Source organism: Dipodomys merriami, unplaced genomic scaffold, assembly GCF_024711535.1.
Source record: "Dipodomys merriami isolate MVZ:Mamm:240054 unplaced genomic scaffold, mDipMer1.0.p SCAF_42, whole genome shotgun sequence".
Taxonomy (NCBI): Eukaryota; Metazoa; Chordata; class Mammalia; order Rodentia; family Heteromyidae; genus Dipodomys; species Dipodomys merriami.
Genome location: NW_027205826.1, coordinates 9,821,967 through 9,844,162, shown reverse-complemented (window position 1 = coordinate 9,844,162; position 22,196 = coordinate 9,821,967). Strand labels below are relative to the sequence as shown.

At 53.1% G+C, this 22,196-nt stretch overlaps 1 protein-coding gene across 4 annotated transcripts in view; it reads left to right on the top strand.

Annotated features, from left to right (window-relative positions):
- Sdk2 (sidekick cell adhesion molecule 2) overlaps positions 1-22,196 on the top strand; it is a 233,771-nt gene that overhangs the window by 143,263 nt on the left and 68,312 nt on the right. For all 4 annotated transcript variants that reach the window (XM_069993202.1, XM_069993199.1, XM_069993201.1 and 1 more), the window contains 8 exons: positions 2,050-2,183; positions 8,557-8,668; positions 9,799-9,989; positions 10,063-10,146; positions 12,152-12,346; positions 13,662-13,778; positions 15,842-16,009; positions 17,720-17,822. In XM_069993202.1, coding sequence (XP_069849303.1) covers positions 2,050-2,183; positions 8,557-8,668; positions 9,799-9,989; positions 10,063-10,146; positions 12,152-12,346; positions 13,662-13,778; positions 15,842-16,009; positions 17,720-17,822 — 1,104 coding nt within the window. The remainder of the gene's footprint in view (positions 1-2,049; positions 2,184-8,556; positions 8,669-9,798; positions 9,990-10,062; positions 10,147-12,151; positions 12,347-13,661; positions 13,779-15,841; positions 16,010-17,719; positions 17,823-22,196) is intronic.

Below are 22,196 nucleotides of genomic sequence, written 5' to 3'. Positions count from 1 at the left end.
AGGACTTGGAACAATTCCCCAGGTTACAAGATGGATTCCTCAGAGCAGGCTCCCTGAGGCCTCCGTAAGGCTCAATAAAACCAGCAGGAGGGTTCACACTTCAGTGGGTATTGAGATTACAGTTGTAGCTGGAAATGCTCTGCCATCCAGGTTCTGGGACAGGTAGATGAGCTCCAACCTATCCTAATCCCCTTGCTGAGGTTGTCTCCTGTGCCCCAGGTGTACCATACTATATACCATACCATACTGGTGAAAGCATCCTTGAAGCCATTGGTAGTGACTTCCTAGAACACAGAGTTGAAAATGATTCTGAGGCTCTATCCAGACTCATGGGAAAGAACATTATGATCGATTGGCAATGTCTGCCCTGGCTGCAGGCAGAGTTGGGTGGACATGTTGACACTGTGTCTGCCATGCTAGACCTTCCCTGCTAACCCCTTCTATCTCCTTTCTTCCATTCCTGGCCTCTGTCCTCACTCACTTCATTCCAGAACAGAACAACCCTGGCCTGTACACGATAAACACCTCTTCCTGGTCACACACGCCCTCTGCCTACTCTCCAAAGTACTCCTAGCAAATTCCTGATAGGGTGGTTTTATTTCAGTAATGAGAACAGATGATTGGTCATCGTCAAGTGGGAAGGGTCCTTGATAGCAAATTCCTTGTGTCTGCATGTTGGAGTTCCATTTCTGATGTGGGCTCTTAGCCAGAGTGTTTGTAGGGCATGGAGGGCTCCCCCAATGGGGAGCACCCTGACCCCAGTGGAGTGCTCTCTAAAGGGACTCCCTGACCCACGGTGGGCTTCTCTCAGCATCAGGCAGGACGGCGATTACTCAGAGCCCCCTGTCTATAAGGAGACTTGACTGCTAATAGCCTGGCTCTGGCTCTATCACCTCATTAGCTAGAGAAAAAGAAAGAAGAAAAGGAGGGAAGAAGGAAAGAAGGAAGGGAGGGAGGGAGGGAGGGAGGGAGGGAGAGAGGGAGGGAGGAAGGGAGGGAGGGAGGATCTCTAGGAGAAAGCCAAATGGAACATCATTAGGGTTCCTAAGCACTGGGGACAAGGGCCTTGCCTCCTTCCTAGCTCTGCTGATGGTGAGTCTCAGTATGTGAGCCCCCCCCCAGACTAGGCCTGGGGGGGGGGCGGGAGGCTGGGAGAGCGCTGGGCTGGAGAGCCATTAGCGGGCATGTTTATTGGAAAGCCCGTTTAAAACTCTGTAACATTCACCTAATGGGAAAATTTGAAAAGAATTCAACTGGATTTGTCCTTGTTAAACTAACATTAAGGATGTTTAACAGCTGTCTCCAGCACCAGCGCATTACAACCCGGAGATAGACTTGGCAAACTAATGATTTTGTTTGTCATTAGAAGAATGGGTGGAAGGAGCCAGTGTGGGCAGAGCTCTCAGAGCTCGCTTCACCCACATGTAAGGGGATCTGGCCCCCCATTTCCTTTCTTGCTGACCTGGCCTGTGGGAGGGGCTGCATGTCTAGAGTCCAGGCAGGGGAACCAACCACCCCCCTGGCATGGCATGAGAGGACGCTGACTCCGCCCCACCAGCCAGGCCAGGGAGAGGCTTGAGTGGATTTGGGATTAGGGTTAAGACCCTAATGCTAGAATGGTCCTGTTCTTTTCTTTGGTGTGTCTGGAAAGGTGGAATTCGACCCCACAGCCTAGTGCATGCTAGGCAGCCACTCTACCTCCAGCACATCTGCTTATTCCTCACTGTTCACTGGGCATGTCTGGGTGCTCACCATGCAGGAACGGCACAAAGCCATGAATGCTGTGGCCTGGCGAAGGACTGAATTCCACAGAACTTTCTGGAAAAGGACCCTAGGCCAGCATTGGAGTCGGGGCTTGGGAAGCATTGTGATCTGGGACTTAGGCACTGTGAGATTGGGGGAAGGGAAGCCCTCCTTCTTTTCCCCATCTGTCAGGGAGAGGTGGTCAGGTCACCTACTCCAGGTCCTTCGTCACAATCCCTGGAGGTTGGTGGCTGGAGGCTCCAAGCCCCTCGGGCCCCGTCCAAGGATTCTTTCCCCTCTTGCCAGAGCCATCACACTGGATAACACGCTCGTCATCCTGTCCACCGTGGCTCCCGACGCAGGCCGATACTACGTGCAGGCGGTTAACGACAAGAACGGAGACAACAAGACCAGCCAGCCCATGACTCTCGCTGTGGAGAGTGAGTAAGCCCAGGGCCCGGACTGTCACCAAGCAAGTCATTAAATCTAGGGAATGGGGCTCTGGAGGGCCATTGGGAAGATGGAATAGTGGGGACCGGGAGGAGGAGCAGGGCTGGAGGTGCTAGTCAGTGCCAGGGCAGACACAGGGAGAGCCACGCTCCGGACGCTGCTCATCCCATACCAGAAGTGGGGGCGTGGGGGTGCTCAGCTTGGCTGTAAGCAAGACCACCTGCAAGTGTGTGTGCATATGTGCATGTGTGTGCATGTGTGTAGATTCCAGCCACCCCCAGGCTCCCATGTGAGCACCCCAGGAGATCAGAAGCTGGTTTTCCTAAAGAAATACAGTGACCTCTGCTCAGCTGGCACACAAACATGCTGTTTCTGCTTGGAGCAAGGAGGTCCCCAGGGGAGGGACACAGGCTCTCCCCAGGCCTCCAAAGCTGCCCATCCTCTGACTGCCCCCAGCCTCCCCAGGAAAGAGAGGCCTAGGGGCTGAACCCAGTGAGAGGCTCATAAAAGAATGCCTGCTGCAGTGACCTTTGGCAAAGAGATACCCCCCCACCTGCCCCCCTTTCCCTCCCCTCCTGTCCCTGGCCCAGTTCTCCCAGAAGGATTGGCCCTTCCCCCAAGCCTGCAATCCCCAGGGTAGAGAAGGCCGGGCAGGTGGCTGGGTGCGTTCAGGCTGTGAATCACGTACACAGGGCCAGAGTTTCCACGTATATGGTGGGTGGGGTGGAGGGGAGGGAGAAACAGATGTTCATCTCATCTCTCCACATCTGTCCCAGTCCAGCTCCCAAAGCAAGTCTCATTTATCATTTCTGGTCACCCTGGCACATGCTGACAACATGAGGGGGGCCGAGGCTTTTTCATGCCCGGCCCCGAATCCCAGTCTCTCTGCCAGTGTCCAGGTGCCCAGATTCCCATTCCTAGGCCTCCTGAGCCCAGTTTTTTCACTCAAGGCGGCATTCTATCACTTGACTCGCGGCTCCACTTCTGACTTTTTGGTGGTGAGTTGGAGATGAGAGTCTCATGGACTTTCCTGCCCCCATCTGGCTTTGGTGCACGATCCTCAGCTCTCAGCCTCCTCAGCAGCTAGGATTACAGGTGTGCACCACCAAATACCTGGCAAGAAATAGTAATTGTTTCAGGCAGCAGGTATTTTTCAATGACCCTGATCTCACCCATCTTTTCTTCCTTTTTATTTTCTTTAGCCCAGGCGGGCCCCAAACTCACAATCCTCCTGCCTCAGTTCCCCAAAGGCAAACCCAGTCCTTTTTAAAAGAGGTCATAGCGGTAAAGCCAGGCATCAGTCCTGGGTCACTCAGTTTACCCCAAGAGCCCACAATCAGGGCTTGTCCATTGTGACCTCCAGTGTCTGCATCTCCAGGGTGATTATTGCTATCTGCTCCATCCCAAACCATCTCACCCCTCTAGCCAGCCCCAGGGAATTCAGGCAAGACCCCACTTCCCCCCTTCTCCCCGCCCCCACTCAGTCTACCCAGCCTCCCGCAGCTCTCTGCCTCTCCCACCCCAGTGCCCGTCAGTTTCTGCTGCGTGTTGAGAGCAGAATCAACTGATTTTTAGTTAATTTCCCCTCCCACAAGTGATTGCTCTTCAAAACCCTGCTCCTGGTGCTGACACAAACTCCCCCCGCCTGTCTGCCTGCCAACCAACTTATGAGGAGCAATTGCTACTTCACCCCCTGCTGGCTCCACAGCCCCCTATTACCTCACCTGAGCTAGGCCCGCCTCTCCCTCCCCTCTCCTTCCCTTCCCACCCACCACCCCAGTCTGCTCAGGTCAGGGCAGATCGGATCAGCAGCAGTCCCAGGGGGACCCTTACTTCTTGGAGATGGGGACTAGAGAGGATGAAGCTAGTGATCTTGGGGATCCCCCCATAACTTCACAAGGGCCCTCAGAGTCCCGTGGGGGAGGGGGCCCACACTTGGGGACCAGAACTGTTCTGACTTGTGGATTGCATGCACCACAGGCACGATTGTAAATTTTCCAGTCACCCCATTTTTTTCACAAAGAGAGAAATAGGTGGAATTCATTTCATTAATATATTTTTTTATTTAATCCAATGTATTCGAAATAGCCTTTTGGTGTACCCGTGATGTGGGAAATATTAATGGGATATTTCATACCAGGTTTCCTTGGCATAAGGCAGTCTTTGAAATCTGGTGTGTATCTGATACCTACAGAACATCTCAATTTAGATGCCGGATTTTCATCTGGAATACGTGAGCCGTATTTAGATTTCCTAAAAATTTATAGCTGGAAAGGTAGAATCCTGATGCCCAAGTTGTTTCCCACAAGCTTAAAAAGGGTTCTAATAACTGAATTGGGGATGTAAATTAGCTAAAATGAAACCTCATTAACTCAAAGGGGCACAGCCACAGTTCAGGAGCTTCTCAGGCCCAGGTGGCTGGTAGCCCCACGTTGAATCGGGTGGGTTTTATGGCCTGGGGGAGTCAGGGTAGCTGGGAGCTGGATGTCCCAGCATGCCTGTCTGGGTGAGGGGCTAACAGCCCTGGCCTCACTCACCGTGGCCAGGTGAGTCCCTCAGTCCCCAGCCTGGGCTTCTTCATCTGTAGTGATGCCCAGGCCAGGAGTGGGAGGGGCCTTGGGAGAACGAGTCACAGTAAATGTCCACCCTTCATCCTTCTGTCCCTGTCGGCTCTCCTGAAAGACACCCTGCTTTGCTTGGGTTACTTGGATTTTCAGAGCTGGGCTTTTAGCCCCCTTTCTCCCACCATACTGTTCACCCCCAATCTCCCCACTGGGACTCAGGCTGAGTGACCTCCTCCTAAGTCTCAGCCTCCAGCTCCCAGCAGGGTTACCTGCAGGCGTATGCCCCGGGACCCTGATGTGGCCTCACCCTGCTCAGGCCCAGGAGTTTTCTGGCCATCCTGGCCTCAGTATAGAAGGAAGGCCACGCCCATGTGAGCCTCCGTCTATCCACACTGGGTGCCTCGCTGTCCCAACGCTCCTAATTAAGGAAAGAGACTTAGGATGGGCCACCGAGAGAGAGAGAGAATGCCAGACAGCCAGGAGGTGCTCCAGAGGGGAGCCCACCGTCCGCCGCCACCCTGGCCTCACACCCTCAGCCTCTGCTCTGAGGACTGTGATGCTGGGACAGCACCAGGCGCCCTATGTCCCTCAGTCTCCTCTCTGCAGCAGTCCTCTGCGGACTGGACATTATCTACACTCTACAGATTGAGAAGGCCGAGGAGGAATGGCTTTCAAGGCTGTAATCCTAGCTACTCAGGAGGCTGAGATCTCAGTATGGAAGTTCAAAGCCAGCCTGGGCAGACAAATCCATGAGACCCTTATCTCCAATTAACCAGCAAAAAGCCAAAGTGGAGCTGTGGTTCCAGGGGTAGAGCATCATCCTTCAGTGAAAAAGCTGGGAGGGGGGAATGCAAGGCCCTGAGTTCAAGACCCAGCAATGGCACACACACACATACACACACACACACACACACACACACTCAGGAGTAGAACCCAGGGTTCACCATACCCGACCACCACACTCAGGCTCAGAAGGAGAGCAGAAGGCCAGACTCTCTGTCCATGTCTCAGCCCTGGGATCCAGCACTGGACCCAGGGAGGTACAGACAGTGCTTTCCAGCCTGGGCAGACAGACATTTATTGAGCAACTACTATGTATTGGGCACTTAGCACTCACTCCAAACCTGCTAAGCCTCCCTACCCCTTACCTCCTTACGTCATTAAAGGCGTGAGCATTGATGGGTCTCCCTCCCTCTTGAACACAGACCCTGCCATCTTGGTGGAGGAGGAGAGTTGAGTCCACGTGGTCCTGTGTGGCTGTGGAGGTGGGGGTGGGGGTACCAAGGCTTCACCTAGGACCTCACTCAGCTTTTTCAATCATGGCTCATGTTCTACCACTTGAGCTGTGCCTCTAGGCCAGCTTTTTTGTCGTTTCATTCAAGTTAGACTTTCACAGACTTTTCTCCACCAACTGGCTTTGAACTGCAGTCCTCCAGATCTCAGATTCCTGAGTGGTTTAGAATTACAGGTGTGGACCACAGGCACCCTGGCTCATTCTGGGCCTGAGGAAACTGAGGCACAGTGGAAGGAAGTAATCCCCCCCAATTCACCCCACCCCTGCCCCCAGGACACGGAGGACAGAGGAGCTCTGAGCCAGGCTTTCCTAGACCCCAGAGCCTCCCTCCCTGGATACAGAATCCCCAGCTCCTGTGTCCCCACCTACCCCACCCCCAGCCCTGCAGATAGCCCCTGGAACTGACCCAGGAGACCTTGAGCAGCTGTCTCCTCCCCCTCTGTGCTGTCCTGAGCCAGTGACATGGCCAGAACCCAGGGGACCCTGGCCCTCATCCCTTCATCTCTGCCCGCCTGCATCCAGGGACGGCCGTTTACCTGGCGGAGCGGAGAGCATTCTGGCTCAGGCTCTGTCTGTCTCCTCCTTGTGCCCCATTAATCTGGCCCATGCTACCTGAGCGGCCAGCATGTCATAAACAACTTAGAGCACAGTTTTATGGGTGCAGCTATATCAGCAGCTTTCAATCCGATCGCTCTTTATGGCACCTACATGAGGCTTTATATTGTTGCAATTATTCTACTTTATATGCTTCCTTTCTTGGCCCCTTCATTTTACTTTATTTTTACATTTTATTCCCATTCTTCCCGAGCCTTTTCTAACAATGCCCGAAGTTCAGCTAGGAAACACATCCAGGATTGACTAGAGCGGCCTAAACAGTCATGGGGCTGCAGCTAGTCCCTTCCCTGGCCCCCCAAGAGGACCTCTCATTGCTGTCACCCCAGCAGTGGGCCACCGTGCCCCGCTGCCTTCAGGGTCTCTGGGAAAGTGGCCAACTAGGATAGATTGGTCGTGAGAGGAAAAAGTCCTTGTAGGTTGTATTTTTACGAGCGATGGAGCAAGTGTACAGAGAATATCGAAGTTTCTGCCAATACTGGGTCTCCACTGTGGACCACAAAGAGAAGAACCTGGTGCCTCTTAGAAAACGCAAGAATGAGCCAGGCGCCAGTGGCTCACACCTGTCATCCTAGTGACTCAGGAGGCTGAGAGCTGAGGATTGCAGTTCGAAGCTAGCCAAGACAGGAAAGTCTATGAGACTCTTCTCTCCAGTGAACTGCCAAGAAGCCAAAAGTGGAGCCACCGCTCGAGAGGAAGAGTGCTAACCTTGAGCCAAAAAGCTCAGGGATAGTGCCAGACCCCGAGTTCAAGCCCCACTACTGGCACAAACAACAACCAAAAAAAGCAAGACCGAGACAAAAGACACGCCAACACCCCAATGTGAACAGTCCAGAAACGTCCTTCTTTTCTTCCTTCTTTTCTTTCTTCTTCTTTCCTTCCTTCTTCCTTCCTCCTCCTTCCTTCTCCTTCCTGCCTTCCTCCTTCCTTTCTTCCTTCCTTCCTCACTTCTCCTCCATTTCCTCTTTCCTCCTTCTTCCTTCATTTCTTTCTTCTTTTTCTTCCTTCTCTCCCTCCCTCCTTTCTTCCTTTTTTCTAACTTCCTTTCCTCTTTCTCTCTTTCCCTTTTTCCTTCCTCCTTTCTCCCTTCCTTCCTCCCTCCCTCTCTTTCTCCTTCTTTGCTTTCTTTTTTTCTTTTTTTGTCAGTCCTAGGGCTTGAACTCTGGGCTTGGGCACTGTCCCTGTGCTCTTCAGCTCAAGGCAAGCGCTCTACTGCTTGAGCCACAGCGCCACTTCCGGTTTTCTAGTGGTTTTTATTGAAGATAAGAGTCTCACGGACTTTCCTGCCCGGGCTGGCTTTGAACCACGATCCTCAGATCTCAGCCTCCTGAGTAGCTAGGATTACAGCCCTCCCCCACTCTCTTCCTTGCTTTCTATCTCCAGTCTCTGTCTCCACATGGCTTCTCCTGTAATGTCCGTGTCTCATTTCCCTCTTCTCATTCATAAGAACAAATAATGGCTACATCAAGTCCAGAGCCCTCCCTCTGGCCCCTGTGGCTTCTTTCACACCTCTTCTATCCACGTTGTCCATACTTGCAGCTGACAGGCAGACATGAATTTTGGAGAGGGAGCCTGGTCCCACTCACGAGGGAGAGTTTGCACTCTGGTGGCAGACAGTGAGATGGTTAACAGCAAGGTAAACTGAGGCAGAGAGGAAGCATTGGAAGGCAGTAGCAAAGACAGATGATGAGGATAGGGCTGAGCTGGGCTCCCCAGGAGCATAGGAAAGGGACAAGTAAGGGTCTTGGGTCAGTGTCTAGAGATACAGCTTTGGGGTCGGCCCAGAGCTTCTGTCTTCACCCCAGGAGGACAGCCCTGGCGTGGCACCAGTCTGGCTGGGCAGGGATGAGGTTTCTGGTCTCCACCTCCAGCTGATCCCTGACCCCTCCACAGATGTCGGGGGCCCTGCCGACCCCATCGCACCAACCATCATCGTCCCGCCCAGGAACACCAGTGTGGTGACCGGGACTTCGGAGGTGACCTTGGAGTGTGTGGCCAATGCCAGGTGGGTGGCCCAACCCCCTTCCTGCCAACACAATGACACAACACAGGTGTTTTCCCACCACCACCACCCACCATCCAGGGAGGGAATAAGCCGCCTGCCTGTGTCACCCAGCTGGCCAAGCCCACACCTAAGACACAAGGCCCATGAGCCCTGCTCTGCCAGGGGCCTGAGTCCCTCAGCTGAGCCCTGACACCCGCCGGACCTGAACCCCACAGAGAGCAACAGCTGTCACCAGAGGGGACTCAGGTGAAGGATCCACAGTCACCTCCAGGTCAGGTGTCCTGGAAAGTGGATGTCTGTCCCAGGGTTTCTGAACACATACTTCATGGAGACCCGGTATCTCATGAGTACAGGAGAGACAGCCAGGATGCCTGTTAAAGGCCCTGAGAAGTCCTGCAGAGGAGAGCTTATCTACCATCATCAAGCTCTGGGAAGCTCTGCCCCTGGCCCCAGGGTTAGGGGACGTGGGGTTTTCTCCACATATTTTCTCTCTCTGGGCTGATAGTGGGGCTTGAACTCAGGGCCGGAGCTCTGTCCCTGAACTTTTTTGCTCAACCATTTGACCACAGCTCCACTTCCAGTTCTTTGGTGATTAATTAGAGATGAGAGTCTCATGAACTTTTTCACCATAGCTGCCTTTAAGCTACAATCCTCAGTTCTCAGCCTCCTGAGTAGCTCTTAAAACTGGAGGAAAATAATTGGAGTGAGAGGGTCTCTCTGTCTGTCTGTCCATCCTTGTTTCCTGTCTCCAGATTTTAGTATGTGACATTCCTGTGGTCGCCTCCTCGCCCATGGGCAGCGGGAGGCCCGGCACCCAGGGAGATTAGAGGGGAAAATCAGGCCAGGGGAGTCCCAAGCTCCAGCTTCCGAGCACCCTGCATTAGTACACTTCCCCTCCCCCTGCCACACAAGATGGGCGCAGTTCCCTCACTTTACAGATGGGGAAACTGAGGCCTGGAGCCCTTTAGGAACCTGCCCCAGAGTTTACACCCAAGAAGTGGGGTGGGAGCAGATCACAGGACCAGACATCTTCACCCAGCGTTCCTTCCTGTGCCTGCCCCACCCCCGGGAAGCCTTGCACCGAAGCCCACTTCTCCCCCACCCCCTCCTCCACCCCACCGCCGCCACAGACCCCTGATCAAGCTGCAGGTGGTATGGAAGAAGGACGGGGTACCCATCTCAAGTGGCATCAGCGACTTTAGCCGCCGGCTCACCATCACCAACCCCACCGTCAGCGACGCCGGCTACTACGAGTGTGAGGCGGTACTCCGGAGCAGCAGCGTGCGCCCCGTGGCCCGGGGCGCCTACCTCTCAGTGCTGGGTGAGCTGAGGGGGGATCAGGGTGGCTAGATCTCAAGGAGCACGGCTGATCCCCTCCCTTCCCCCCACCCCAGAGCCTCCACAGTTCACCAAGGAGCCCGAGAGACACGTCACTGCGGAGATGGAGAAGGTGGTGGACATCCCCTGCCGGGCCAAAGGTAACATGGCGGCAGGGAGGAGGGGATGAGAACCCCCAGCCTCTCCCAGCCCTGTCCTCACGCCGGCAAACCCCAGCGGACATCAGGCTGAACGAGACGAGGAGGCCCAGGAAGGTCGCAAATTACCATCATCTCAGGCTAGGAATCAACCCTCAACTTGAGGGTTACAAATGAACCCAAATGACCATCATTGCAAGACAGGTGACAAATTGCCAGGCATTTGGGAGTGGGTGGACAAAGCCAGATCGCGGAGATGTCAGAACTCAGAGGCCTGGGTGCGTCATGTCTCTGGGAGTCTCGTCTCGGCTGCTGATCCTGGGGCTCCATCTCCTAACCCTGGGGTCACAGATGTGGAGAATTGCTGCCTTTCCTATCCCAGCCTCTCCTTTAGACTCTACTAAGCAGAGAAGGAAAGTGCGGGGGGGGGGGGGGGAACAGTATGGCAGATGCCTTCTGAGGCCCACTAGAGAAGGCAAAGAAGCCCTCGCTCACCAAGAATGCCTTCTGAAGGACTGTCCCTGTACCTCTATTGCTCTGGGTGCCAGGAAGTCAGAATAAACTAAAGAACCAAATCCCTCTTGGTTTTGAACTTACATTTCCTTTTCATGAGTCCAGTCTCTGGGCTTGAACTCAGCTTAGTTTTTGCACCCACAGCTGGAATGCTACCACTTGAGCCACACCGCCAGTATAACATTTTGCTGGCCAATTGGAGATAAGAGTCCCCTGGTTTGGGTCTCTCCAGGCTGGCTTCAAACCTCAAGTCTCAAAGCTCAGCCTCCTGAGCAGCTAGGATTACAGGCATGAGCCACAGCACCTGGCTTAGTACTTACGTTCATGCAAAGCAGATAAGAAAACAGATAGGCAAATTAAGAGGCCTGCTTTCCTCTCATGGAAGATGCCAGGGCTGGGAGATGCCTCGTTATTTTATGAACCACTAAGAGAGAAAAGAGGCTGCCAATTAAATGACCCCCACACTATCTATTGCGAGACACAGCCTGGGCTCTAAGATGTGTGCTGTGCGATGGATGAGCGGGTTGGGGAGGGAAGGGAGTTGTGGGGTGCTCCTAGGCTCCTGTGGGGACTTCTGGGGGAAGTCACATTTGGGCAGAGACCCAGGGGAGTAGAGCTGGGGTCACCTCTAAGAAGGTCATGTCAGGCTCAGGGATGAGGGAGCCCCATGCACCTCTGGTACAGCCCACAGAGGAAGCCAATGCCGGGGCCTCTTGCCTGCTCCCCAACATCGGTTCTGTGGGCAGATCAGTTTGGGAACCAAAAGCCTCCACTGGGAGTTTTCGTCAGTACATGGAAATCTCTGCTAAGCACTGAAGTTTAAAAAATAATTAATTAATTAATTTGGCCAGGCACTCGTAGCTCAGGTCTGTAATCATAGCTACGTGGAAGGCTGAGAAAAGGAGGATAGAGGTTGAAGGCCAACCTAGGGGAAAGTTCTCAGGACCTCTTCTTAACTCCCATCTGGAATGCTGGGGAACAAGCCTGCCGTTGTAGCTTTGAGGATAGGGGGATCACAGTTCTAGGCTGGCAGGGCAGAACGGCCTGTGAGCCTCCGCTTGGTGTGGTGACAGCACGCCTGCCATCCCGGCTGTGATGGGAGTCCTAAAGTAGCCAGGCTGCAGCCCAGCTGCATCCTGCACAGGAAGCAAGACCCAATCCTGAAAATGCCGAGTGCAAAACAGGAAGGAAGGCGTGGCTCAGTGACAAGAGCACCTGCCTGGCAAGACCGAGGCACTGAGTTCAAACCCCAGCACTGCCATTAACTAATTCTAGTACATGTCCAATCCAGCAGTGCCCAGGTAAACTGATCTCATAGCTCTCCACTTTCATGGCATTCCTCCTATAACCCCAGGAATGTGAGCATTGTTGCTCTAAGAACATCCTCTCCCTCTCCCTACACTGAAAGTCACACTTGTGAAAAAGTTCTAGAAACCAGAACTGTGCAGGGTCTCCCTGGCAGGCAGCTGAGGGCGCTCCGTGCCACCCCCCCCAGGTGTACCGCCCCCCTCCATCACCTGGTACAAGGACGCGGCCGTGGTGGAGGTGGAGAAGCTGAGCCGCTACAGGCAGCGGGGCGACGGCGGCCTGCAGATCAGCAGCCTGGTGCCCGATGACACCGGCATGTTCCAGTGCTTCGCCCGCAACGCGGCTGGAGAGGTGCAGACCTCCACCTACTTGGCTGTCACCAGTAAGTTGGTTCCATGCCTGACCCTGAGGGCCACTGCCCAGGGGCAAATGCCCAGGGTCCTGTGGGAGCCATGTGCAGGCCTAGCCCTGGGGTCTCAGAGCCTGGTGGCACCAGCCAGCCACACCCATGGAGCTGTCCCCAAGGTCCTGGACACCAGCAGTCCTCAGGCTCTTTAAGAAACAGAGTGCTAGGGGCTGGGAAGGTGGCTCAGTGGTAGAGCGTTTGCCTGGCATGCCTGAGGCCCTGGGTTCGATTCCTCAGCACCACATAAGCAAAAAAAAAAAAAAAAAGATGCCGGAAGTGGCGCTGTGGCTCAAGTGGTAGAGCGCTAGCCTTGAGCTGAAGAGCTGAGGGACAGTGCCCAGGCTCAGAGTTCAGGCCCCACGACCGGACCCAAAAAAAAAAAAAAAAACAAGAAACAGAGTGCTGCCGGGTGCCAGCAGCTCACACCTGTAATCCTAGCTACTCAGGAGGCTGAGATCTGAGGATCATGGTTCAAAGCCAGCCTGGGCAAGAAAGTCCCAGGCTCTTATCTCCAATGAACCACCAGAAAACTGGAAGTAGCACTGTGGCTCAAGTGGTAGAGTGCTAGCCTTGAGCTGAAGAGCTGAGGGACAGCACCAAGGCCCAGAGTGAAAGCCCCACAGCCAACAAAAGAAGGAAGGAAGGAAGGAAGGAAGGAAGGGAGTACTAAGCCAAGTGCCAGTGGCTCATGCCTGTAATCCTAGCTGCTCAGGAGGCTGAGATCTGAGGACCACAGTTTGAGGCACTGCGACTCTTATCTGCAATGAACCACCAGAAAACCAGGAGTGGCACTGTGGCTCAAAGTGGTAGAGCGCTAGCCTTAAGCAGAAAGAGCTCAGAAACAGCGCCCAGTCCCTGAGTTCAAGCCCCATGACCCACAAAAAATAAAATACAATAAGAAGAAGCAGCACAATAAGAAACCAATAAGAGGGCCCAGCTCCTCTGGGTCTGCCCGTGGGTCCTGAAGAGGGCTCAGTCAACTCCACCCCAAGACCACTACTGCTCAGGTTTCCAGAGACAAGAACGGGTGCCGGGCCAGTTCCCAACTGCCCTTGCCTTTGACTCAGAGCCTCAACGATGAGTCTCCCACCCCCTGTCACGGGGGTGTGAGCTGCTCTCTGGGCCCTCAGTTTCCCCTTGGATGGAGGGAGGCCCAGGGATCCAGGCCTGGTCTGGGACCCCAGGGGAAGGGAGAGGAAAGATGAGGTCCCTTTGTGGACGCATAGCCCCTGGCCTGCTGTCTGGAGCTTCCAGGTAGCTAAGAGGTCCTGCTCTGTCTGTCTGTCTGTAGGTATCGCCCCCAATATCACCAGAGGCCCCCTGGACAGCACGGTGATCGACGGCATGTCGGTGGTCCTGGCGTGTGAGACCTCGGGGGCACCCCGGCCGGCCATCACTTGGCAGAAAGGTAGAAGGAGTGGACATTCATTTAGGGGGGAAGCGGCATGAGGATCTACCAGAATCCTAAAGACGAAGCTTGGCAGCAGCCAAGCTTGGTTCCCCAAGGGCCGTTGAGAAGCTTGCACACTGCACAACCCAAGAGGTCATCGCACACATCCCAGGGTGCAATGCGTGCTGCCGTCCTGGGCTTGAGGCCCAGCTCTGCATCTTCCAAGATCTGCCCCTGTCCTGGAAGATATTTTTGCTGCTGTTGTTGTTTTGGCGGTTCTCAGGTTTGAACTCGGGGCTTCACCCTTGCCAGGCAGGTGGTCTACCACTTGAACCATGCCTCTGGCCCTTTTTTGCTCTAGTTTTATTTTCCAGGTAGCATCTCACCTTTCCCCACCCACCCCCACCCTTTCGCCCCCACCCCAGGCTGACTGAGATCCTCCTGTTTGCAACTCAACCTTCCTATTTACTTTCCCCGTGAGAGCCGGGATAGCAGGCAGCCCATGTCGCTGTGCCCAGCTTTTGTTTTCTGTTGAGAGGGGGGAGGGCGGGTGTCCTCTAGCACCTTTGGTTTGGGGCCCAGGTTGACCTGAAACTGCTGATCTCAGCCTCCCACAGAGCCGGGGGGTGGGGACAGCTGTGTGCTACCATGCTCAGCTATTGGTTGAGGTGGGATGAGGGGGAGTGTTTCTCAGGAACGTTTTGCCTCCGCTGGCCTGGAGCCCCCATCCTCCTCCTCTCAGCCTCCCCAGTAGCTAGGATGATAGGCATGAGCCGTGTGCATCACGCTTGAGGGAAATTGGGGAGACTTGTGGATTGGTATATCTCACAGCATCAGGGAGCCTGGATGGTAGTATGGAGACCTTGCCCTGTGTCTGGGGCACCTCATGAAGACTAAGAAGCAGAGGATCTGTGGTAATGAGCATTGTTAGGGTGATGGTCCATAGGAGCCAGTCCTTCCTCCAGGCAGCTCAGGGCTGCGGGCAGCTGCCCACCAGCACCCATTGCCCGGGATGCTTCCACCATCTGAGCCCCCATCACCACCCTCGCGGTGTGCTCATGTGCCCACGTCCCCCCCAACCTGGACTTGGTGTCCCCCCCCTGAAACCAGGAGTTCCAGCTTGGTCCCCAACCGTCTCTCCAGGGCTCACATAAGAGCCCAACACACAGCAGAGCCCGGTATATACTTGCGGAACTGAAGCAGGTGCAGATCCAGAATCCAGAGACCTGGCTACGTCTGACACATCTCTGACTCAGTGTGCCATATACGTGTGGAAATGCACACACCAAGCCTGCAGACAAACGCATGGACTTAGCCTGCACAGCCACAGCCTGTATCCTGTCTCTCTCCCTCTCTCTCTCTCCTTTCCCTCCCTCCCCTCTCTCTCCTCTCCCCATCCCTGTGTATCTCTGTGTCTCTAGCATGCTCGCTCTAGCTCTCTCTATCCCATTCTGTCTTTCTCCCTCCCTTCACCCCTGTTTCTCTCTCTCTTTTTTCTCTTACTCCCTTCCCATTCGTCTGTCTCTGTTTCTCTCATTTTCTCAGTGACTTCCTGTCTCTGTATCTCCATGCATCTATCTGTCTTGCTCTGTCTCTATTTGTGTCTCTCTTTCTCTTCGTCCCTCTTGCTCTCACTCTTTCCTTTCCCTCTGTCTCTCTGCCTGTCTCTACCATCCTCCTGTTTCTCCTTTTCTGTCTCTGTGTCTCTGTCTTTTCCCTCTGTCTCTTTCTATTCCCCCCACACACACACATGGCCCAGACCCTCAGCCTCCCCTCCCTGTCCCCATACATGAGGCCTGTTCTACCACAGCCCCTGTTCCTCCCCACCCTGCCTCTCACCCCTCCCCTCTGCGTCATCCATCACTGTCCTGGCTCCCCAGAAGGTGACTTTGTCCTGTCCTGTCCTGTCGTGCCCTGCGGCAGGATGCCCATCACCGCCTCGCCAGTCTGTCTCCTGCCTGGGCAAGGCTGGGCCTGGCTGCCGCCACTGCATTCTACAAACAGCGCACAACCTCCCGTGAGGGAGCAGGGGAGCTGGGGTGTCAGGGACCTGATCCCCGCCCTGCCCCATGTCTCCGCAGGAGAGCGCATCCTGGCCAGCGGCTCCGTGCAGCTGCCGCGCTTCACGCTGCTGGAGTCGGGCAGCCTGCTGGTCAGCCCCACGCACATCTCGGATGCGGGCACCTACACCTGCTTGGCCACCAACTCTCGCGGGGTGGACGAGGCCTCCGCAGACCTGGTGGTATGGGGTGAGTGTCGCGGTGGGTGGGGCTCTGCTCTTCCCTGGGTGCCCAGGACACGCCAGGTGGGGCTCCTCCAGCCAGGGGGACAGTGACAAATTAACTCAGAGGCCAGGGACCGGGGGCGAAGAGCCCTCCACCACCTGGGAGCCAACTTGAGAGAGCTCGGGTGATCACAGAGCTCACTTGGTTTATTTTAGAATAGAAATCAGCATTTTTTTTTCCTGCAAAAGGCCAGCTAGTAAATATTTTTGGCTTTGTGGGCCAGACAGCCCCTGTCACCACTACTCTAGAAAGTTCTGTGATGCCAGGAAACCGGAGACAGTATGCCACCCCACAGGCAGGCAAGGCCCCGTTCCAGGGAGCTCATTTACTCAACAGCCACCTGCCAAACTGTCCCCCCACCCCAGCCAGGAGTGAGGTGCTTGAGGGGGTTTTTCACCCTGGATAGGCCTGGGGTCCCCCCGCCCCCCGTCCAGGCTGAGCCCTGGGGTCTGGGCAGAAGCCATCAGCCTGAGACATGCGTAGACCCTGTTAACCTGGCTTGATCTGACAGCTGACTCTGGCCATTCTTGGCTTTCTGTTTCTCTGCCCCTTACATCCCCTCATTTGTGAGCAATGAGTCTCTTCCCAGAGGCATCTGGTCCTTTGTAATCCTTCTGGAGTTTTCCTTTGTTTTTTTTTCTTTTACTATAGATAGATAGATAGATAATATATAGATAGTATATTATATATATACTATATATAGAGATAGTATATATATACTATCTCTATATATAGATATATATATGTAAAAATACTATACAGAGGGATTACAGTTACATGAGTAAGGTTCTCTTTTTGTGTTAGTACTGGTCCTTGAACTCAGGACCTCATGCTTGAAGTTCACTTGGCTGGATTAAAAAGCTTGAGGCTGGCACCCTACCACTTAAGCCACACCTCCACTTCCAGGTGTTTTGCTAGTTAACTAGAAATAATACTCTCATACACTTTTCAGCCTGAGGTGGCCTTAAACCATAATCTTCAGATCTCAGCTTACTGAGTAGCTAGGATTACAGGCATGAGCCACCAGCACCTGGCCTTTTCTGGGTTTGAGAGAGAGAGAGAGAGAGAGAGAGAGAGAGAGAGAGAGAGAGAGAGAGAGAGAGAGAGAGAGAGAGAGAGAGAGAGAGAAAGAAAGAGAGAGAGAGAGAGAGAGAGAGAGAGAGAGAGAGTGTGTGTGTGTGTGTGTGTGTGTGTGTGCGTGTGCGCCAGTCCTGGGGCTTGAACTCAGGGCCTGGGTGTTGTCTCTGCCCAGCCGGGCTTCAAACCGCGATCCTCAGATCTCAGCCTCCTGAGTAGCTAGAATTACAGGGTTGAGCCACCAGTGCCTAGCTTTGCCTGTTTTTATATGTGTGCTGGTACCAGGGCTTAAACCCAAGGCCTCATGTTCTTGCTCAGCTTTTCTGATCACAGCCGGTATTCTAGCAGACTCTGGCATTTTGCTGGCTGATTAGACATGGAATCTTGCAAACTCTTTTTCTCAGGCCGGCTTCAAACCTCCATGCTCCAGGTCTCAGCCTCTGAGTAGCTAGGATTACAGGCGGCCCTCTGGACCTTCACTGTGGTAGCCATGCTGTGTTAGACTCTGCCCTGGCCCACCCTCAGCACCCAGGCACATGGCCTGAATCATGGCCCCAGGCCACCTCCTGCTCACCACGCCATCCACCTGTCTTGCAGCTCGGACTCGCATCACCAGGCCACCACAGGACCAGAGTGTCATCAAAGGGACACAGGCCTCCATGGTGTGCGGAGTGACCCACGACCCCCGAGTGACCATCAGGTATTCATTACACTGGACAAGATGGGAGGGAGAGCCAGAAGAGTAGCAGCAGGTGGCACGCAGACCAGCAGCCACTGCACAGGGAGGTGGATGTGGCCACGGGGAGGTGGGAATGGCTTCAGCAAGTGGGTGTGGCCACAGAGAAATAGGTGCGGCCACATGGAGGTGGGTGTGACCACTGGGGCCTGGCCTCACCCTTGGGGGCCATTCACAGGGCCAGGAGCAGCGGTGAGAAGGTGCCCAGCATGCTAAATAAACCAACACCTAAGCCAGGTGCCAGTGGCTTACCCTGTAATCCTAGGTACTCAGCAGGATAAGATCTGAGGGTCGCAGTTCAAAGCCAGCCCAGGCTGAAAAGACTCTATGAAATTTTTTTTTTTTTTTGGGTCCGGTTGTGGGGCCTGAACTCTGGGCTTGGGTGCTGTCCCTCAGCTCTTCAGCTCAAGGCCAGCACTCTACCACTTGAGCCACAGCACCACTTCCGGCTTTTATCTTTTTGCTTGTGTGGTGCTGAGGAATCGAACCCAGGGCCTCATGCATGCAAGGCAAGCACTCTACCACTGAGCCACCTTCCCAGCCCCTCTATGAAATTCTTATCTCCAATTAACCACCAGAAACCCAGAAGTGGTGCTGTGGCTCAAAGTGGCAGAGTGTTAGCCTTGAGCAAAACAACTCAGAGACAGTGCCCAGGCCTTGAGTTCAAGTCCCAGGAAAACAAACAAAATAATAATAATAAGTGAACAAATACCTGTGGGCCAAGCTACTTAGGGCTGAATTGAAAAAGGCCAAGAGGGGACTGGAAAAGAGGAAGAGACTTAGAAAATGAGAAAGGAAGGAAGGGAGAAGGGAGAGAAGCAGAGAAAAGGTATTCAGGATGGAGTCTCCCAATTGCTCTCTGTGGCCTCAGACATGGCTGTAACTTCTTCACAATTTAGACCCTCTGGTTAATCGTGCAGACAGATCTTCAGGTCTTACTTTAATATTCACAGAAGACTGTCCTTCCCCCCGGGGGCTGAGGCGGGAGCTGATCCCAGGGGATGACCCACCAAGAGGAGTATGACAGGGGAAAGTACCCAAGCTGAGGATACCCCCCATATACCCCTGAGGGGAAGCAGAGACCTGGGCACAGAACTTGGCCTCCAGGAACTCAGTTCCACTCAGGATGCCAGTGTAGAAGCTGTGGACAGAAGCAGCCAAGAAAGGTGCAAATGCCAGGATGTGTCCAAGCTTGGGTAGAGACACCCAGACTACATGCCCCACTCCACCCCATGAAAAGAGACCAGGATGGTAGTGTCCCCTGGTTCATTCCCATAAGCTCCAGAAGGCCAAGAAACAAATGTAACTTATTTAGAAGGGGAGATGCCCAGCATAGCTGCTCCAACCACTGGGCAGTACCCCTGGCATACTCTGGGGATGGAGGTTGGAAGGGCTATGGGGCCTCTTGAAAAAATGGCCTCCCCTTGGCTGCAAGAGGCAATCAAGTCCTGGGGCGCCATCTGGTGGTCATTGAGAAGAGGTCAGTGTGCTGACCACACTACAGACAAGGTGACCACACGACAGGTTTCATAATGGACTCTAGGGTTTGACCAACACGGACTTTCAGAGAACAGCTTCCTCACCCCACATTGAGAAAACTCCCATTCAGCATTGACCTTTAGGAAAATGGCCACCTGCCAACCCAAATGTAAACAAGAGCCCTGATTTATCTGCCAGTGGCAGATAAAACAGATTATACTGTATCCTGGGCTTGTTTCTTTAAAACATTAATATCCTAAGTGTGAACAGGTCCTGGGAGAGAACCCAGGGCTCACTGCTGTGAGTCTCAGACTGGAAACATGCAGTAGTTTCACTTTTAGCTCCTTAAATTGAAAACTATATAGCAACAACAACAACAAAAAGCTATGTTCGTTCAGTAACCCTTTTTTCTTTTCTTTTCTTTCTTTTTTTTTTTCTTTGTCAGACATGGGGCTTGAACTCAGGGCCTAAGTACTGTCCCCTGAGCTTTTTCACTCAAGGCTACTGCTCTACCACTTGAGCCACAGCGGCCAGACTTTCCTGCCTGGGCTGACTTGGAAACCGGGATCCTCAGATCTCAACCTCCTGAGTAGCTAGGGTTACAAGCATGAGCCACTACCACAGTAACATTTTAAACCAATACTTTATTTATAAAAGTGTTGTCACTTCTATCTGGGAAAGGATCACGAGTTTTAGTCCTCTTCAACTAAGTCTTGGAGAACCAAAGGATTCAGAAGTCTCTTGTTCTAGACTGGGAATGTGGCTTAGTGGTAGAGTGCTTGCCTAGCATGCATGAAGCTTTGGGTTCAATTCCTCAGTACCACATATACAGAAAAAGATGGAAGTGGTGCTGTGGCTCAAGTGGTAGAGCACTCGCCTTGAGCAAAAGAAGCTCAGGGATAGTGCCCAGGCCCTGAGTTCAAGCTACAGGACTGGCAAAAAAAAAAAAAAAAAAAAAGAGTTTCTTGTTCTCTCTGTTCACTCTTGAGGGTTCCCTGCAACATCCTACAAATGGCAGCTTTCTCTCCCAGCTTCCTGTATGGGCCCTCACCATCAAAATTTACCACCTAGAACAATCTTTATAAGATGGGAAGAAAGCTGGGCGCCTGTGACTCACGCCTAGATCTGAGGATCACAGTTCAAAGTCAGCCCAAGCAGAAAAGTCCCCATGAGGCTTTTATCCAATTAACTACTCAAAAAACTGGAAGTGGCGCTGTGGCTCAAAGTGATAGAGCAAAAGAGCTCAGAGACTGCGCCCAGGCCAGAGTTCAAGCCCCACAACCAACAACAACAACAACAAGATGGGAAGAAAGAAAAGAATTGATCTCTCACCCCCTTTCCCAAATTGGTTGTCAGCTTTAGACCTACATCTCCCCTCTAGGCCTGTGTAGTTCTGAGGGGAGTCCTCCTTCTGTCCTCCATCTTCCTGAGCTACATTGGGAGTGGGGGGAATCTCAACACTTTCAAAGCTCCCAGGTGGTTCTAATATGTGTCCAGAATATAAAACCTGTTCTAGGCTGAGCATAGTGGCAAATATCTAGAATCCTAGCTACTCAGGAGTCAGAGGTAAGATTTTAGTCGGAGGCTAACCCAGACAAAAGCATGAGACCCTGTCTGGAAAAACAAACTAGAAGAAAGAAAGAATGGGGATGTGGTAAAGCGTTTGCCTAGCAAGCACAAGGCCCTGAGTTCAATCCTGAGTCCAAAGAAGGAGGGAAGAAGGAAGGGAAGGAAGGAGGGAGGGAAGAAGGGAAGAGGGTAGTATTCTAGCTTCCTAACATACCAGGGTCCCCTGAGCAGACAGCCTAGAAAGGATGTGAACGACCAGGTGATGCGTTAGTGCCAGCCACCTGATCCTGAGTGACACATTATAAGGCCATGCCTCAGAGGTGAGGCCACAGGGGTTGGGGTACAGGCTACCAGTGTAAAAGAACCCCAAAACGACACTTCCATTTGGTATCCAGGCCCAGATCTAAGCCAAGCCTGAAATCATCCATTTTAGCATTATTCATATGAATAGAAATGTTTATTTTCATTATACAATGAGGTCATTACATTTTAGGAAGAAAACAGAAAATGTAGCTAAGCCAAAAATAATAGTAATGAGGAACAGAACTGTGCCTAATCGAGAATAATATTAGGGTGCCACTTTTAAAAGAACTAGAAACATACCATTCCTTAACCTGCTTCTTCTCTTCAAATCCTATCGTGCCTCTCCTTCAATGTCAATAAATAATTCATGTGTGTGTGCTGGTCCTGGGACACAGGGCCAGGGTAGTCTCCCTTTACTTTCCTGCTCAGCCGTGGTGCTCTACCACTTGAGCCACAGCCCCACTCCAGCCTTTTGGTAGTTAATTGAACATAAGAGTCTCATGGAACTTACCTGACTGGGCTGGCTTTGAACAGTGATCCTCAGATTTTAGCCTCCTGAGTAGCTGGGATTATAAGTGTGAGCCATCAGCATCCAGCCTCTTTGCTTTTTCTTAAGTTTTCTTTATGGAAAGGTAATAATAAGCATATGTTTAGTCTTGCAAGAAACCATCCATCCTGTCTCTGGAAAGGTGGTATATTCTGCCTCTCCCCTCACCAGCTGTGAGTGAGTGAACATGAGCTCCCAAGCCAGGACCGGCAATGTCACAGTCCCTTCCGTAAGCTCAGCCATTCTGGGCCTCCTGGCTGCTCTCTCTTACCTCTCCCTCATGGCGGACCGTGGAGCATCTTTTCCTAGGCCGTTTGCCTTCTTCTCTGAGTGTCTGCCTTGGGGAGGTGTCTGTCAAGGACTTGAGCCCATTTTTCAATCAGGATGTTTGTTTTCTTAGGGTTGACTTTTCAGCTCTCTGGGTATTTTGGATAACATTG